The sequence below is a fragment of the Alosa sapidissima genome, chromosome 18 (genome assembly GCF_018492685.1).
Source record: "Alosa sapidissima isolate fAloSap1 chromosome 18, fAloSap1.pri, whole genome shotgun sequence".
NCBI lineage: Eukaryota > Metazoa > Chordata > Actinopteri > Clupeiformes > Clupeidae > Alosa > Alosa sapidissima.
This window is the reverse complement of record NC_055974.1, coordinates 22,373,188-22,390,687: the sequence shown is the minus strand read 5'-3', so window position 1 is coordinate 22,390,687 and position 17,500 is coordinate 22,373,188. Positions and strand designations below refer to the sequence as shown.

Genomic DNA, 17,500 nt, shown 5'->3' with positions numbered 1-17,500 from the left:
TACTTTCAGGCTCGACGTACCGCCCCCAGTTGGTGGGGCAGAGTATCACAGTTAATCCGTAGTGCGCAGGCGCTAACCTTAACAATTTAACGCGCATTCAGGACAGCAGAAATTGGAGTATGCTTCACGTCCACGGCAAAAATGATGCACGTCTTGGACACGCGCAAATGTGACGCACGACCACGCCAGAGCCTTAACACATCCATACACAGAGACACACACACACACTTGAAAAAAGGTAAATCTCTGACACACTTCAATTCCCATTCCCTCTCTTCCACACACTTGCTCACATCTCACTGCTCACATCTCTCTCTCTCTCTCTCTCTCTCTCTCTCTCTCTCTCTCTCTCTCTCAGGATGAAGCTGGAGTGGGTCTGTCCTTCAGTAGGGAAGAGGACACCATGGGCGGAGTGCTGATCCTCAACATGCTTGAGTCTGGGCCTGCAGCAAAGGTACAGGTACACACACGCACGCACGCACGCACGCACACACACACACACACACACACACACACACACACACACACACACACACACCTTTACACATACATACACACACACACACACACACACACACACCTTTACACATACACACACACACACACACACACCTTTACACACACACACACACACACACACACACACACACACACACACACAGATACACACACACACACACACACACATACACACACACACACCTATACACACGCACATGCTTGAGGCCTGCAGCAAAGGTACAGGTACACAAACATACACACATACCCGCACACACGCACGCACCTATACAAAGAGAGACACGGACAGAGACACACCTCACCTGTGCGGCGTTGTTCAGGTGTAGATTACAGATGTGTGTGTTCGTGGTGGTGGGGGGGTTGGGTCAGGAGTCTGTGTGATATCGGAGTGGTGTGGTTTACACCTGGAGAGTGGGTTTGGCCAGAGCTAGGTGGAAATACAGCCATGCATTAAACATGTGTGACTGTGAATAGGCTGAAACGCAACCCCGAGGGCTCAAACGGAACTGAAGGAAGACAACAGGGCAGCTGAAATGAACTCCGCCTGTGGGACGGAAGGCACACTGATCTCTCATGATTGGATGCACTTGTTGGGCAACAGAGCTGATGATACTGCTTTTCCTAATGAGAACCTTGGCGTTTCGTAGAGCGGCTACGTGCACATCCAACCTATCTTTAGGCCAGGTGCAGGACAAAGTATACGATACGATACAAAAACGTTATTGTCCCCTGATGTGGAAATTTGTCTTCGGTTTCACCCTAAATAAAAGGACACAAGGGACAGGGACGTTACAAACAGTGCATAGCCAAGACGGCAAACAATACATTTGTAAATCAGGTTTAATGTAAATGTAAATCAGGTTCATTGGCCAATTATAATTGCATTTACAAGAATTTGTTCTCTGCATTTTACCCATCCAGGGGTAGTGTACAACATACCCACACACACAGTATACACCCATTCAAACACACACACACACACACACACACACACACACACACATTTCATGAAAAGTGACATTTATAAAATACTTTACAAAAGTGAATAAATAAATAGATAAATATAACCCACTATAATATACTATTCAAAGCAAGAAATAATGTCCACGTGTCAAAGTAGCTCCCAAGCTTAAATTAACGGAGAGCAACGTTTTGACCCAACCCATTGCTGTTTTTCAATTCAAATTTGGGAGCTACTCCAGTGTACAGACGTTGTCTTTTGTTTTAACCTTTATCCCCTAGTTCTAAACAAGCCCATTTGAATTGTACTGTGCTTCTCTGCAGTTCCTGATATGCAGGTCCTCACTCCGCAAACACTTATCTCTCTATACACACAGCTCAACCACGTGGAGAGGACAGAGGACTCAGTGCTCTAGCATGCAAACATGACATTTCTGTGAAGCTAATGGAAACTACATGATATTAAAACACATACATGAAAGAATACAAGCTTGGCATTTGGTCTACAACAGTATGAGTATCATATTGAGAGTGCCAAGAAGTATAGAGGTACGTTCAAATTCACAAACGTAGGCGAAGGTTTGCAAACGTTGGCAAACAGTTTTCCATTATTTTCGAGTTTTCGGCGAATGTTTCTGCGGAGGTAGTTCTCGAACATACCGTGGAACTGAACATGAGCTTGCTGAAGGTAACAATGCAATTACTGTTACAATGGAATGTTAACACCAAATCGTTCAAATTTAACCGTTCAAAGAAGACATACTCACCACAAACGTTCGGCACTGTTTTGCCAAATTTGCCCCCTCTGGCATTAGCATAATTACATAAATAGCACTAAAGCATGTCTTGTCTCCACTAGTGTGGGTACGTTCCAATACAGGAGAATAATATTAGCATTAATTTTGCATTCAATTCTGAATATTAGTATTATTTTTATTTTTGTTTTGGTGTAAACGTTGGAGGTTTAGTGGTCAGGGATCGTCTGTCGTGGGCCCTGTATGAACTTCACTTGAAGTCACTCTGGATAAGAGCATCAGCTAAACGACATCAGTGTCATCAGGCACGTGTAGTTTGTTAGCTTCACGCTGTGAAGAGAGCTAATGGGAGGATGTGGCTTTGTGTTTGTAGGAGGGCTCCATAAGAGTGGGTGACCGACTCATTGCCCTTGATGACGAGGTGGTGACAGGATACTCCGTGGACAAGGTGAGAAATCAGGGCTCGACATTAATAGGTGCCCGGTTGCCCTTGTTGCCAAATGGCAAGCTGGCAACCACTTTTAACCACTTTTAAAAGTTAACGTAGAGCGCTGTGAGAAATACATGTGTATCTATTTATTTTAGGGTAAGGTGGAAGTAGTTGGAGGCATTCTTAACATGTCTCCATCAGAGTATGTACACCATCGTTTGTAGAATTGTGGAACCTCCTGCATCAGAGAATGTGGTCTTACTGCCTTAGGAAAGCAACAGTAGTTGTTTCAAGCACACAACATGGTGAAATAAATGCATGTGAAAGGTCATGATTCCCCTGGGAAGTCCTCCTTTACTAGTGAGTATATGCTGAGTAATATGATGCTCATGATGAGTACAGGGTGTGAGGCCATGTGTGAAGTGCATGTCATGGATTAGGAGTGTCTCGTTTAAGCTCAACCTGAGGCCATGTTAAGTGCGTCAGGGTGTGAGTAGTAACATGTTGTGTTGCTTGGGTTGTCAGGTGATGTCATTGCTAAGGAAAGCCAAGGGTCCAGTGAAGGTGTCGATAGCCTCTCAAGACCCCGCCCACCTCTCCTCATCCTCCACCAATGAGAGCAGAGCGTCCGACGGAACCCTCAATGCCCCGCCCACTGTCCCTCAGCCAACCCTGAGCCTGCCTGAGTTGGAGCCAATTAGGAGTAAGTACTGAGCTACAGGTGAAGTCAGGTCACAGTACCATCAACAAAAACAGAATGAAGGCCCATGGACCTGGCATTTCACACTTTAAACTGTGAATGGAAAGTTTTATGGTAAATGTAGAACTGGCAGGAACTGTTGCAATACCAGGAACTAAGGCTTTAATAGTCAGGAGATTATAGTAATTATATCAACAGTGTCATTAGTTGTAGTCATTCAAGGAGTGTTACTGTATTTCAATGAATTGCTTGCTATAAAGTAGGCTATTAAGTGTTCTTTGTAGCATTTAAACATTGTTATTTTGTAAAAACAGGTCCCTGTCTCTAGGACAACAAATATGATGGCTGGATTGTTTAGACTGGCTTGTGTTGGTGACCACATTCCGGTTGTTATGGTGATGATGGTATCTGTTCCCAGGTTCAAGCAGGTCGTCAACTCCGGCCACACTAGTGTCCGATCCTGTGACCTGTCCCATCATTCCCGGCTGCGAGACCACCATAGAGATCTCCAAAGGACGCACGGGACTGGGCCTCAGCATTGTTGGGGGCTGCGACACTCTCCTGGTATAGCTGCTCTGGTTCTCTCTTAGCATAGCCCACTTAGAAGAGCTTAAAGGGGTTCTAAATGAAAGTGGTTATGGTTAGGAGCTGCCTTAAAGGGGATATGGGTAGGATCTGAGTTAAAGGGGATATTGAGTTAAAGGGGATATTGAGTTAAAGGGGATATGGGTAGGGTCTGAGTTAAAGGGGATGTGGGTAGGATCTGAGTTAAAGGGGATGTGTGTAGGATCTGAGTTAAAGGGGATATGGGTAGGATCTGAGTTAAAGGGGATGTGGGTAGGGTCTGAGTTATTTCATTTATATGATGCCACTCTTGCTTTGTATTTCCATTTTCTGCTACACAGACACAGTAACTCTTCTCAACGCTTGAGCCATGCAGTCAAGTTTAAAAATTGGTCAGAGATCATAGACATGGGTCTATTGTAATTTGCTGTATGACCTCCCAGTTAACTTCCATCCCTTGTCTTCAATTTGAGAAAAAAAAACAAAAGGATAGTGATACTTCCTTTAAATTGACAGTGATCCTAGACACACAACTCAGAACAGAACCATGCAGTCAACTTTAAAAATTGGTCAGAGATCCAAACGGACATGGGTCTATTGTAATTTGCTGTATGACCTCCCAGTTAACTTCCATCCCTTGTCTTCAATTTGAGAAAAAAAAACAAAAGGATAGTGATACTTCCTTTAAATTGACAGTGATCCTAGACACACAACTCAGAACAGAACCATGCAGTCAACTTTAAAAATTGGTCAGAGATCCAAACGGACATGGGTCTATTGTAATTTGTAATAGTGATACTTCCTTTAAATAGACAGTGATCCTAGACACACAACTCGGTTGGGCTGTTGGCGTGGTGATGTGCTGTCACAGGGTTGCTCATGTGTCACTGGTGGAGTTATGATAACTGTCTGAGAGAAAGAATCCGGGAAGCTCTCTGGTTAACCCACTCACACCCCAACCCCTGGAGCGTTACTGTGTGTGTGTGTTCAGCGAGGCCTGAGCTATGCCCCCTTTGTGTGAGTGGCCACAAGAGACAATATCCAGCTCTGGAATGCGCCCTCTGACCCCTAACCACCCATGCACTCCTTCAGCGCAACCTGTTCTGCTTTAATCAGTTTACCCGACCCCCCGCCCAACCCACCCCCCACCACCACTACCATTCTGTCTCCCCTCCCTCTCTCACATCTCTCTCTCTCTCTCTCTCTCTCTCTCTCTCTCTCTCTCTCTCTCTCTCACTCTCTCTGTTGCTCAATGTCTCTGACACACCTCTTTTTCCACATCATGTTCCCATCACTGTCCTCCTCTTTCTCTCCAATGTTATTCCCTCATCCCTCCTTCTTTTTGTCTTCTTTACTCATCCCTCCTTGGAAATGACATCCTCCTTCTCACTCTTTCACGTGTGTTATGTTCTCTCCATTTTCTCTTTCTCCATGTCTCTTGGGATGGATGGACCGGAACCTACATAACTTTGTTAACTGGAGTGGCCTCTCTCTCTCTCTCTCTCTCTCTCTCTCTCTCTCTCTCTCTCTCTCTCTCTCTCTCTCTCTCTCTCTCTCTCTCTCTCTCTCTCTCTCTCCTCACTCCCTAGGGTGCCATCATCATCCATGAGGTCTATGAAGAGGGGGCCGCCTCCAAAGATGGCCGACTGTGGGCTGGAGACCAGATCCTGGAGGTACAGAAACCACCTTCTGTAGACACACACACACACACCAGTTAAATAAAAATCACCATAGTGGAGTTGCTTACCTCTGACTGATTTACAGCCAGTGTAAGCAATCACTCCCTCTGAAATACTCAGTAATTACAGTGCCACACACACACAACTGAGGACATTCTGAGGAGGTCACAAGGCCACCCTCACAAAAACAAGAACAGTGTAATTTTGCCCAGTGAGAGCTCAGGCAGGGAGAGAATGCAATGCGAGTCCTCGTGGGCTAGAGGCTACTTGACATTTTGTGTTATGGATGCAGAGGTTGTGGAGACTGAGAGAGCAGGGCGTTAAACTCCCACATGGGAGACCGTAGGAACCGGCGCGTCAGTGACCTTCTGTTGCCCCAGTCAGGCTGCCGGGAGAGGAACAAGGGCTGTTAGTCACGGAGCAACTACCCCAACAACCCTTCCTCCTTACTTTCAACCCCCCACTTCTCTTCTCCCTTCTCTCTTCTCCCTCACTCACTCACTCTTGACGACATAATTGCCCACTATAACTTTTGTGGGTTGGAGAGAGGCCAAGCCCTCTCAGTAGCTTCTGCAGTCAGGGGCGAGAAGGTTTAGCTGTATGCTAGTCGAGGCCACCCGAAACGCATTAGCGCTAGACGCTAACGCAGCTAGCGATCTTACCCAGCCATTTATAACTGCACCACAGGGGAAAAGCGCTGCTACGCTAATGCTGATGTGGTATTTCCTTTCTGTGTGAACTGCAGGAGGACGAGGATTAAAATAAACTCTGGGAAAAAGTAAAGGTCTTTTATGCTGTTAATGTCCCCCTTCTTAAATTAAGCAATCACTTTATGCTTAAGTTAATATCTACAATTTTTAGTTTTGGACTTTTCCCACCTACCTTACTTGTCAGACTTCAATTCAGATAGCCCAGTTAGATAATTGGTGTATTATCATACTTGCTCCTCCTGTTTGACTCTTTTGGTCTTTTTAATCTCCCATAACTGAAAAAGTCTGGAAATGTCCACTCACATTTTAATGTTTTGTTAAAGCCAGTAGGAATGGCTGAAGTGCACAAGTGCAATTCCTTGTATACGCAAGTATACTTGGCCGAGAAACCTGATTTACATTTACATTTCTTGTGTTTGTCAACATATTTGGGCAATGAGACACAATTCTAATTCTAGGTGATTGTGATTCTGAAGTCCTATTTGTCACTCACCTCTCCCCTGCTCCTCCCAGGTAAACGGCATCGACCTGCGAATGGCGACTCACGACGAGGCGATAAACGTCCTGCGCCAGACGCCGCAGAGGGTGCGCCTGAGCGTCTACCGGGACGAGGGCCAGTACAAGGAGGACGAGCTGTGGGATGCGTTCACCGTGGAGCTACAGAAGAAGCCGGGACAGGGCTTGGGACTCAGCATCGTGGGCAGAAGGTAACGGAACTAGGGCTACTCGATTAAAACTGACCCTCACTTTCTCCTTCATTCCTCTCTCTCTTGAGGGCCCATGCATCAGCATCATGGGTAGAAGGTACCAGAACAAAAACCAAAACAGGAAAAATGGACAGAAGCAACCATAACCTAGCCTGGCTGACACCAAAACTGAAAATTGTTCTGGACCATCTAAGTTTAGTTTTGATTCTTAGGTTTTGATGATAATTGTTTTAAATGCAGTTACTTTTAAATACTCTGTTTCAAAGGAAAAAAAAATCTTTTTAATTTTTTTTTTTTTAATAAGCACCCATTAGCTGCCCTTAAGATACTTCCTAAATCCTTCCTAAGGATAATAATAATATAAAAATAAACATTTTATATAGCGCCTTTCAAAATACCTGAGGTCACAGTGAATAAGCGTTTTAAGGTCATTTGTAAACATGCCCAGAGAAGAGGAAGTTGATATGAGAAGTAAATAAAGCATCTAAAGCACTAATAAAAGTAGCGTTTCAGTCTCAATAATGAAATGAGGGAAAAATGAAACTCATTGTGATGACTAAGCCTTGAAAAGACAGAGAGAGAGAGACAGAGAGGATAGGGGAGGTTAGCCAATACTTTAATGAGAGGAACGCAAACAGGTCGAGTGCCAAATCAGGTGAGGTAGAAAACTGAGTCAGTTCTCGAGAGTGCCATTCCACCATTGTGTGTCCAGCGGGCCGCGATTAAAACAGGTTACTGTGTGAGTCACCAGCTCCGAGGAGCTCAAGAGCACATCTCTCATGATCTCTCACACATGCACACAAGCACACACATTTAAATAAACACACTTCAGCGCTTAAGCACACATTACACATGATCTCATACAGAACACACGCACATACACTATAGATTTAGACATTCATTACAGATGATTACACAAACACACACACACAGGAACACGCATTGGCACACACACACACACACACACACACACACACACACACTCACTCACATTGGCATGCACACACACACAAACACACACACACACACACAGGTATGCACATACACACACACACACACACACTCACACTCACACAGGCTTGCACGCACACACACACACATACACACACACACACTCACACACTCACATTGGCTGGCACACATACACACACACACACACACACACACAGGTATGCACACACACACACACACACACACACACACACACACACACACACACACACACATACACACTCACACAGACTTGCACGCACACACATATGCACACACACACACACACACACACACACACACACACACACACACACACAGACTCCAGTGGACTTTCCCTCAGCGCTGTGTTTGCCCTGGTTATACAGTCTTGCCCAGTGGAATCCTCCAGTGTTTGCTGTAATGGCCAGTTTCCCAGCGGGTGACCGTCACGTTTGGTCCTTCCTTCTGATCGCTCACGCCTTCACTGGCCAAACGGCAAGCTGAGCATCAGATATGCCTGTTTGAGAAGCAGCTCACAGATCTTTTTGTATGTGGACGCGTGGTTGTGCGAGTGGTGTGTGCGTGCGTGCTTGTGTGCATGTGTGTGCATTAGTCAGACAGCTTATTTTAACTGCATGCGAGTGTCCGACTGTCGCATAGCACTGAGTGCTCTCTGTCCACACTGAATCCGTTCACAACGTTGTTCTGTTGCCTCATATTTCTTGTTCAGAATAGCGAGCGACAGAAGTGATCTGCTGAAGAAGTAGACAAATGATCTGCCAAAAGTGTCGCGCCGCATCACACCGCACAGCTAGGACAGTTAGCGCCGCATCACACCGCACAGCTAGGACAGTTAGCGCCGCATTACACCGCACAGCTAGGACAGTTAGCGCCGCATCACACCGCACAGCTAGGACAGTTAGGACAGTTAGCGCCGCATCACACCACACAGCTAGGACAGTTAGCCACAGCTAGGACAGTTAGCGCCGCATCACACCGCACAGCTAGGACAGTTAGCCACAGCTAGGACAGTTAGCGCCGCATCACATCGCACAGCTAGGACAGTTAGCGCCGCATCACATCACACAGCTAGGACAGTTAGCGCCACATCATACCGCACAGCTAGGACAGCTAGGACAGTTAGTTCAGTTAGCGCCGCACCACACCGCACAGCTAGGACAGTTAAAACATTCCGGTTGAAAACAGGGTAATCAAACTTATTTTGTTATTACCACCCGCTTGCATCGCATATAGTTAAGGTGAGAAAGGTGGGAAACTTTGACTTAAAGGAGAAATATGGCGAGTTTTCACATAGATCTCCGTTTAAAACAGGGTAATCAAACACATTTTGTGAAAACAGGGAAATCAAACTCATTTTCAGAGTTTTCACATAGATCTCCGTTTAAAACAGGGTAATCAAACTCATTTAGTGAATTTTCACATAGATCTCCGTTGAAAACAGGGAAATCAAAATCATTTTGTGAAAACAGAGTAATCAAACACATTTTGTGAGTTTTCACATAGATCTCTGTTGAAAACAGGGTAATTAAACTAATTTTGTGAGTTTTCACATAGATCTCCTTTGAAAACAGGGTAATCAAACTCATTTTGTGAGTTTTCACATAGATCTCCTTTGAAAACAGGGAAATCAACTCATTTTGTGAGTAGACAAATGATCTACCTGAAATGTCGCGCTGCATCACACTGCACAGCTAGGACCGTTAAAACATTCCAGTTGAAAACAGGGTAATCAAACTCATTTTGTGAGTTTTTTGACATAGATGTCTGTTTCTCGAGGTCACCAAGTACTGTCGGTACGAGAAAAAAAAAGGTCTGTTTTACCTAGCTTGAGTTTCTACAGATGAACCAATACTCTGACTTACTTTCTGAATTTTATACCCCCAACTTGGTCTAGTATAAGTATAAGTATATATACTCTTTTGATCCCGTGAGGGAAATTTGGTCTCTGCATTTATCCCAAGGCAAATGCATCCTTCAAGGCAGAGCTGCCTGGAAGGCACTAGGGTTAGGCATGGGTTAAGGTTAGGGTTAGGGTTGGGGTTAGGTTTAGGATTAGGTGCCTTTAAGTCAGCGGTCAGCGGCGCTGCCTGGAAGACGACGTTGGGGACATAAACGGTGAACTAGCACAGCACTGAGAGCAGTGATTGATCATCATAGAATCATCTACTGTAGGTGATACTTTTTGGATTTAGAAACTTCACAGAGAGAGAGTACGGCTGTGACTGAGTTGTTGCATGATTTAACCCCGTTTAGTGTGTGTGTGTGTGTGTGTGTGTGTGTGTGTGTGTGTGTGTGTGTGTGTGTGTGTGTGTGTGTGTACTGTGTTTGTACATATGTAAGGCTTTTGGCCATAGGCAATGTCTGTCTGACTTGTGCGAGAGAGGTGAGGAGGATAGTTCAAATTCCCGCCATCTGTTTACACAGGTCCTTCTGTTTGTCAACTAGGCCTTGGGGTGGGGAGGAGACAGTGTGTGTGTGTGTGTACGTGTGCACGTGTGTGTGTGTCTGTGAGCGTACTGAATTTGTTTTGTATGTATGTGTGTGTGTGTGCGTGCAAATGAATGTGTTTTGTCTGTGTGTGTGGGATAAGTATGCAGCCGTTTTTTTTTTTTTTTTTTTTTTTGTAAGGTCAAGAAGTTAGCCCATATGCTCTGTGGAGGAATGGATGTGTGTGTGTGTTTGTTTGTGAGTGTGTGTGTACTTGTGTGTTTGTATGACATGTATGCATATGGGTTAGTGTAGTGTAGGTCTGAGTATGTAAATTCAATAGTGCATGTGCGTACTGTGTGTGTGTGTGTGTGTGTGTGTGTTTGTTCGTGTGTGTGTGTGTGTGTGTGTGTGTGTGTGTGTGTGTGTGTGTGTGTGTGTGTTCGTGTGTGTGTTCGTGTGTGTGTGTGTGTGTGTGTGTGTGTGTGTGTGTGTGTGTGTGTGTGTGTCTTGGGCAGTGTGGCTCAAGCAGCAGCCAAGTTGGTCTGGCGCAAACAAGCTGCTAAGCTCAGTGGTGAAGAGCAACCCTAACAGCCAAGACTGAGCCAAACCACACGTACACACACACACGCACACACACTCACACACACACACACAACCACAAACATGCGTGCACACACACATATACACACACACACACACACACACACACACACACACACACACACACACACACACACACACAGTCTCTCACACACACACACACACATAGGGAGAGAGAAACACACACATACACTCTCTCTCTCTTTGACACACACTCTCACACACACACACAAGGCGGTCACACTGGGACTTAACACGCGTTTGACCCGATCACATTCACACACTGGGGACTTAGCCAGTAATGCGAGTCAGTGAGATTCACAAAGGCGTGTGACAGAAGCGTCACAGGGAGATGGCTTTTACTGTTCTGGAAGGAAAAAGGATGGTGTGTGTGTGTGTGTGTGTGTGTGTGTGTGTGTGTGTGTGTAGTGTGTGTGAGAGAGAGAGAGAGAGAGAGAGAGAGAGAGAGAGAGAGTGAGAGTGAGAGTGAGTGAGTGAGTGAGTGAGTGAGGGTAACAAATTTTAAGAAATGAGTACCGGTAGTTAGAGTTCTTAAAGTGGGAGCAGGAGCTGGACACACACATTTAAGGACACACGCACACACACACACACACACACACTTTTTGTCAGGAGGCAAATCAACAAGATGATGTATGCTCAAAAGTCGGGCTAGTTCTGCTCACTGGTAGGAATGGGTAGAAAAGTAAGTGTTGTGCATTTTCCAATAACACTGATGGATTTGCCATGTGGCCTGCTGCACCGAGTGGCCTCATAATTTAAGGGTTGGCGTTCAGAGCCTCTCAGTGGTTAAGCATGGTGCTGCTTCCACATAGGCTGACACAAGCACACTGGAAAATGGAAATGTCACCGGTGTTACGTTTCTGAGCCTACATTCCTAAAGGCGGTCGATGAGCAGTCATTAGTCATTAGATTATAATCCCTACTCATCTATCATCCTAATGAGTAATTATTCACTTAATTGCAAAGGTACTATGAATGCATTGTAGTAGAAAACATGATCGGCATGTAAGAATTTTGCACTCCATGCCAGTCCATGGTACATGACGTTGTTGTGATTGCTTATTTGTGTGTTTGTTTTTGCGTTAACTATTTTCACCCACTGCAGGAGTGCAACTGGGCTTCTTATGTGGCGGCCATTATGGCCCAGAGGAGGCGGCCATGTTTGGTTGCTCAGCTCAACCAATCAGGATGCTTGTTTGTGTAAGACGTGTTATGGTATGTTTGTTTGTTCATTTATTTATTTGTTTTTGTGTTTAACTCCTTCCCAGGAATGATACAGGGGTGTTTGTGTCGGACATCGTGCGGGGCGGCCTGGTGGAGTCGGACGGGCGGCTGATGCAGGGCGATCAGATCCTGTCGGTGAACGGAGAGGATGTGCGCACGGCCACACAGGAAGCTGTGGCCGCACTGCTCAAGGTAACGCACACCTCCGGGCCCCGCGGCCCAACCTGAGGGCCGCTTAGATTCTCTGAACGGTAAGGCGGGGGGTCACATTAGCCGGCGGCAAGCAGCAGGTTTGCTATTGTTCTCTACGGTTCGGCAGCGGAAAGGTGGCACCGCTGGCGTGACGCTAGCGTTGAACAAGCTGAGCGTTGAACTTGGTTCAACTTTCAAAGCGCAACACGAGCGTATTCAATTGACAAACCGTTTGTGTTGCTTAGGAACAAGATAAAACGTATTATGGTCTGAGGGTTACGCTACGTTTGCCGCTGCCTCTTGCCTCTGGCTGATGCGATCCTCCCCTAACTCTTCGTCCAGCGTCCTCTTGTGCTCGTGGAGAACTGCCTCCTCAATCGTTCCCAAAAACAAACAGAAACTGTTTGCTAATGTTCGTGAATCTTTGCCTATGTTTGACTTGGACTTGAGCGTGCCTCAGGAAACCCTGGACCAAATGGAAATCTTGGCGAATGTAGATTATATGTTATCGAGGAGAGACTTAAGCCTAGCTGCTCTGTGTACTGGCTATTTAGACTGTGCCTCGTCAGCAAACAAATGAAGCGGTCTCTGATCTTTTTTCTTTTTTCACACACACACACACACACACACACACACACACACACACACACACACACTCACACACACACCTTTTTTCATCCCGCTGGCTGTGTGGTGTCCACATTGCACACAGTGTTGTGTGGTAATGCTCATGCAGCTGATTTTCCTGCAGGGTTGTGTGTGGTAACCCCATGCGTGCATGTGTCTGTTTCTGCACTGCAGTGTGTGTGATATTGCACATAGGGGTTGTGTGATGATGACCCTGTGCTAAGTTCATGTGACTGTTGCAGTATGTGTAGTATTGTATGTAGAGTTGTGTATAGTGAGTTCATGTGTCTGTTTTCTGCACTGAAGTGCATGTAATGTTGTCTATAGTGTTGTATGTGGTGACCCATGACTCATGATCCTGTGCACTTTTGTCTATGTAGTGTTGTGTGGGGTCCATCTCGATGGAGGTGGGACGTTTCAAGGCTGGACCATTCCACTCCGAGAGAAGACTCTCGCAGAACAGCCAGGTGAGTGTCTCGCATACGACACCTTTACAGCAACTTAGGTGCCATGTTTTTGCTATTACTCAAAGGGGCCGTTGGAGAATGGAAAGGGGCCGTTTTATTTTTGTCAGACTGTTCTAACTGCATGGTGTTTAGGAATTCAACCAGTCAGCACACGATAGCCCTACTGTTATAGTCTTATAAACATATACACAGAAATATCGAGCCTGTCAGCACATGATATTGTATAATCCTATAAACATATACCCAGAAATCCTCTCAATATGCTGTTCTGTTATCACAATTTCAACTTAAGTACGCCTTATGGAGTAATTGTTTTGTTTTGGTATGTCACAGTTTTAAGATGATAACCGTTTCCTCTCTGTTCTATTCGGCAGCTGAGTGAAACAGGCAGCTACAAACTCCCTCCCCACTCCCTCTCTGGGTCGAGCAATCTCCATGGAGATTACGATAACCCCCGCAGAAGTCATGAATGTACGTTACGCAAGTGGACTACATCCCTGTAGAGATGTTCCATCCACTATCTATACCATTAATCGTCTTTATTCTTTCTTATGAGAATGTTGCCAACTCTGCACCTATCTGTGAATTGTTGTTGTTGTTTGTCTGTTGTTGTTGTTGTTGTTGTTGGTGTTTGGTTTTTGAACTGTTAATGACTGACTGTCTGTCTTGTTCTGTAGCTCTCTACCAACAAGACATCAGAACCGTTGAGCTCACAAAGGTAAGTCTATCATTGGGAGATGTTAATAATAGAGGACCATGCTCGCATTTCAGCTTGACACCCTACTGTAGGTCCTAGGGCCTAGGACACCCAGCAGTAACAGGACCTCTGATTGGTCGAGGAAGAGCTGCTTCACCAGTCAGCCGTGTCCATGTTGGACCATGCATGTTCTCCAGTGTCCTCCAAAAGAGGACCTTGGCAGCCTTGAACAGATAGAATTCCTGCAGAGGATATGCATGGAGATTGGAGGGTGTATTTTTGTTGCCGTGGCCACAGAATGTGCAGATTGTTGTATTGTCTCTCTCTCTCTCTCTCTCTCTCTCTCTCTCTCTCTCTCTCTCTCTCTCTCTCTCTCTCTCTCTCTCTCTCTCTCTCTCTCTCTCTCTCTCTCTCTCTCTCTCTCTGGCTGTGGTTGACACGTGTACGGTGTTCCTGTTTCACCGAAAAACATTCAATTTGAGACATTTAAACCACCGCTGGAATGAAAAGGGAGAGTGGGGTGTGTGTGTGGGGGGGGGGGGGGGGTGTGTTGGGGGCTGTTTTGTTAACTCTTTGGTATGTTTAGCTTGGAGCACTGTTTGTTGTGCTAGCGTTGCGCTGGCAGTTTATCTGTGTTTAGGGCATAATGGTGTTTAGATGGCTATCTGGTGGCGTGTCTTGAGGGAACAGCAGGCACTTTGTTAGCAGTTTTACTTCATGGAGCGTGCTGAGCTGGCTGCTTTGCTGCTCTGCTGCTCTGTTCGCCTCTGCTAATGGTGCTGGCGTTAAACACTGAGCTAATTGTGTTTAGTCTGCAATTTGGGTGGTGTGCTTGTATGTCCGTGTGTGTGTGTGTGTGTGTGTGTGTGTGATTTGAACTCTGTGCCTAATGGAAAGTGTACTGTTAATTGTCAGTATATTGATTGTTTGTGTGTGTGTCGTAAACTACTATGGAACGTTTAACTGAATATTGAGTGTGTGTGTGTGTGTGTTTGTCCTTTTCCAGGGTCCGACCGATTCTCTGGGTATCAGTATAGCGGGGGGAGTGGGCAGTCCTCTGGGTGATGTTCCCATCTTCATCGCCATGATGAACCCCACGGGAATGGCTGCACTCACACAGAAACTCAGAGTAAGAGGCTCCTTTTGTGCACACACACACACACACACTCTCCCTCTCATACACACACACACACACACACACACTCTCCCTCTCATACACACACACACACACACACTCCCTCTCTCTTTATTTCATATGCACACTCACATTCTTTTTCACTCACACACTCGCACACGCACACACACACACAAACACACACACACACACACACACACACACACACACATATACAGACACACACATTCCCTAGCGCATGTAGGTACAGACACACACACACACACACACACAAATGAGGCATACATCACCACATAAACAGTAAGATTTGCATAAAGCACAAAAGTCAGTGATCACACACACACACACACACACACTCACACACACACTCACACTCACACTCACACTCTCTCACCGCACACACATCTGCACATGCACCCTGTACATGGTCTTGTATGCACTCACACACACATAAACACAAACATGTTCATAAGTCCTTAAGAAGGTCTGCACACTCACCCAGTCCAATATCAGCACACAGGTGCCCCGCTGTGAGAGGGATTAAAGTAAGAACAGCAGTACGGCTTTTTAACAATATGACAGAGAAGCGGGAACCATTGTAATCTATCTGAACAGATTTAATATAAATAAACTACTGATATCACAAATGAATAGCCCTTGCCTTATCACATACAGGAAAAAAGCCTGCGTTCAGCTGATAACCACACACTCATTCTTTCCCATTGTTAATGTTCCCATTGGTATTGTTTGGTAGTTAACCATTATTGGTTCAAGGCCTTTGCAGAAAGAGACTGAATGCACATAGCCTTGAGTTGACATGCTGATTGACCAAGATAGGCCTCTGTTTCCGTGAAGTGGGCAGAACGGTTAGGTCCGTAACGAGCCAAGTCTGGTTCCGCAGAACTGTGTTTAGATAGTGACCTCAAACCCGAATGGACTGTGCCTGATTCTGCCTACAGCACATGCTCAGATAGAGAACAGTCAGAAATGAGGGAGAGCCGTCCAGAGAGTATGTGCATCGGCTGTAGTGTCTCAACAAGCCACTGGGTTAGTTATGAGCCTCAAACTTTGCCTAAAGCTCATTGAATGACCCCTGTGCTATATAAATAAACTTGACTTGACTTGACTTTATGGGACAGGGATTTAGGTCCGGTTCCAGAGAATTGCGTGTGGATGGTAGCCAAGTGTGGGACAGAACCGGTTCTGAATCAGGGATCCGTCTAGATCCAGACCAGAACGAACCCAAGCCCACTACTCAGGGACTTAAGAGGACCAGAACAAACCCAAGCCACCTTTCAGGGAGTTCAGTTGTATGATGTGCAAACAGGATTTACACAAGGATGTTTTGACTGTGTATGGTTTCTAGGTTCCCCTGTCACTAACAATAAATCATAAACCTGTCATTTTGGTTGGTGAATGAATATCACAAAATGAATGGTAGTATCTGAAACGTCCCTCTGAATTACACTTGGGATAGATGACATAACTCGGTGAACAACTTCAGAGTTTCTAGTGGACTACATCACACAGCACAAAGGGGAAATGTGCAGTTTGAGACGTTCTTGCAAAGAGGCCAAGAAACAAGCCACAATGGACTGGATGTTTCAGTAACACAGGACAACAATGGCCAACCAATGGCGTCGAGGTCTACAAGCTGCACGACCAGATGTAAACTTGATTTTTTTTTGGTCTCGTTTCCACAGCATCAAGTTTAGAAACAGAGCGTTTTCCCTCTTGCCTTTTGCAGACTCCGCTCTCTCCTTCTCTTCTTCCCACTCTCTCATCTCATAACACACACACACACACACACACACACACACACACACACACACACACACACACACACACAATTACTTGTACACCTCAAACATCGAGCACACATACACACACACATACACACACACACACACACACACACACACACACACACACACACACACACACAATTACTTGTACACCTCAAACATCGAGCACACATACACACACACACACACACACACACACACACACACACACACACACACACACACAATTACTTGTACACCTCAAACATCAAACACACACACACACACACAAACAATTACTTGTAC

At 45.6% G+C, this 17,500-nt stretch overlaps 1 protein-coding gene across 1 annotated transcript in view; it reads left to right on the top strand.

Annotated features, from left to right (window-relative positions):
* Positions 1–17,500, top strand: part of LOC121690324 (multiple PDZ domain protein) — an 89,894-nt gene that overhangs the window by 63,790 nt on the left and 8,604 nt on the right. Inside the window, 11 exon segments of the mRNA XM_042070809.1 lie at positions 359–454; positions 2,608–2,682; positions 3,190–3,367; positions 3,783–3,928; positions 5,518–5,601; positions 6,831–7,024; positions 12,337–12,484; positions 13,492–13,578; positions 13,953–14,049; positions 14,256–14,296; positions 15,282–15,404. Of these exon segments, the coding sequence (XP_041926743.1) occupies positions 359–454; positions 2,608–2,682; positions 3,190–3,367; positions 3,783–3,928; positions 5,518–5,601; positions 6,831–7,024; positions 12,337–12,484; positions 13,492–13,578; positions 13,953–14,049; positions 14,256–14,296; positions 15,282–15,404 (1,269 nt within the window).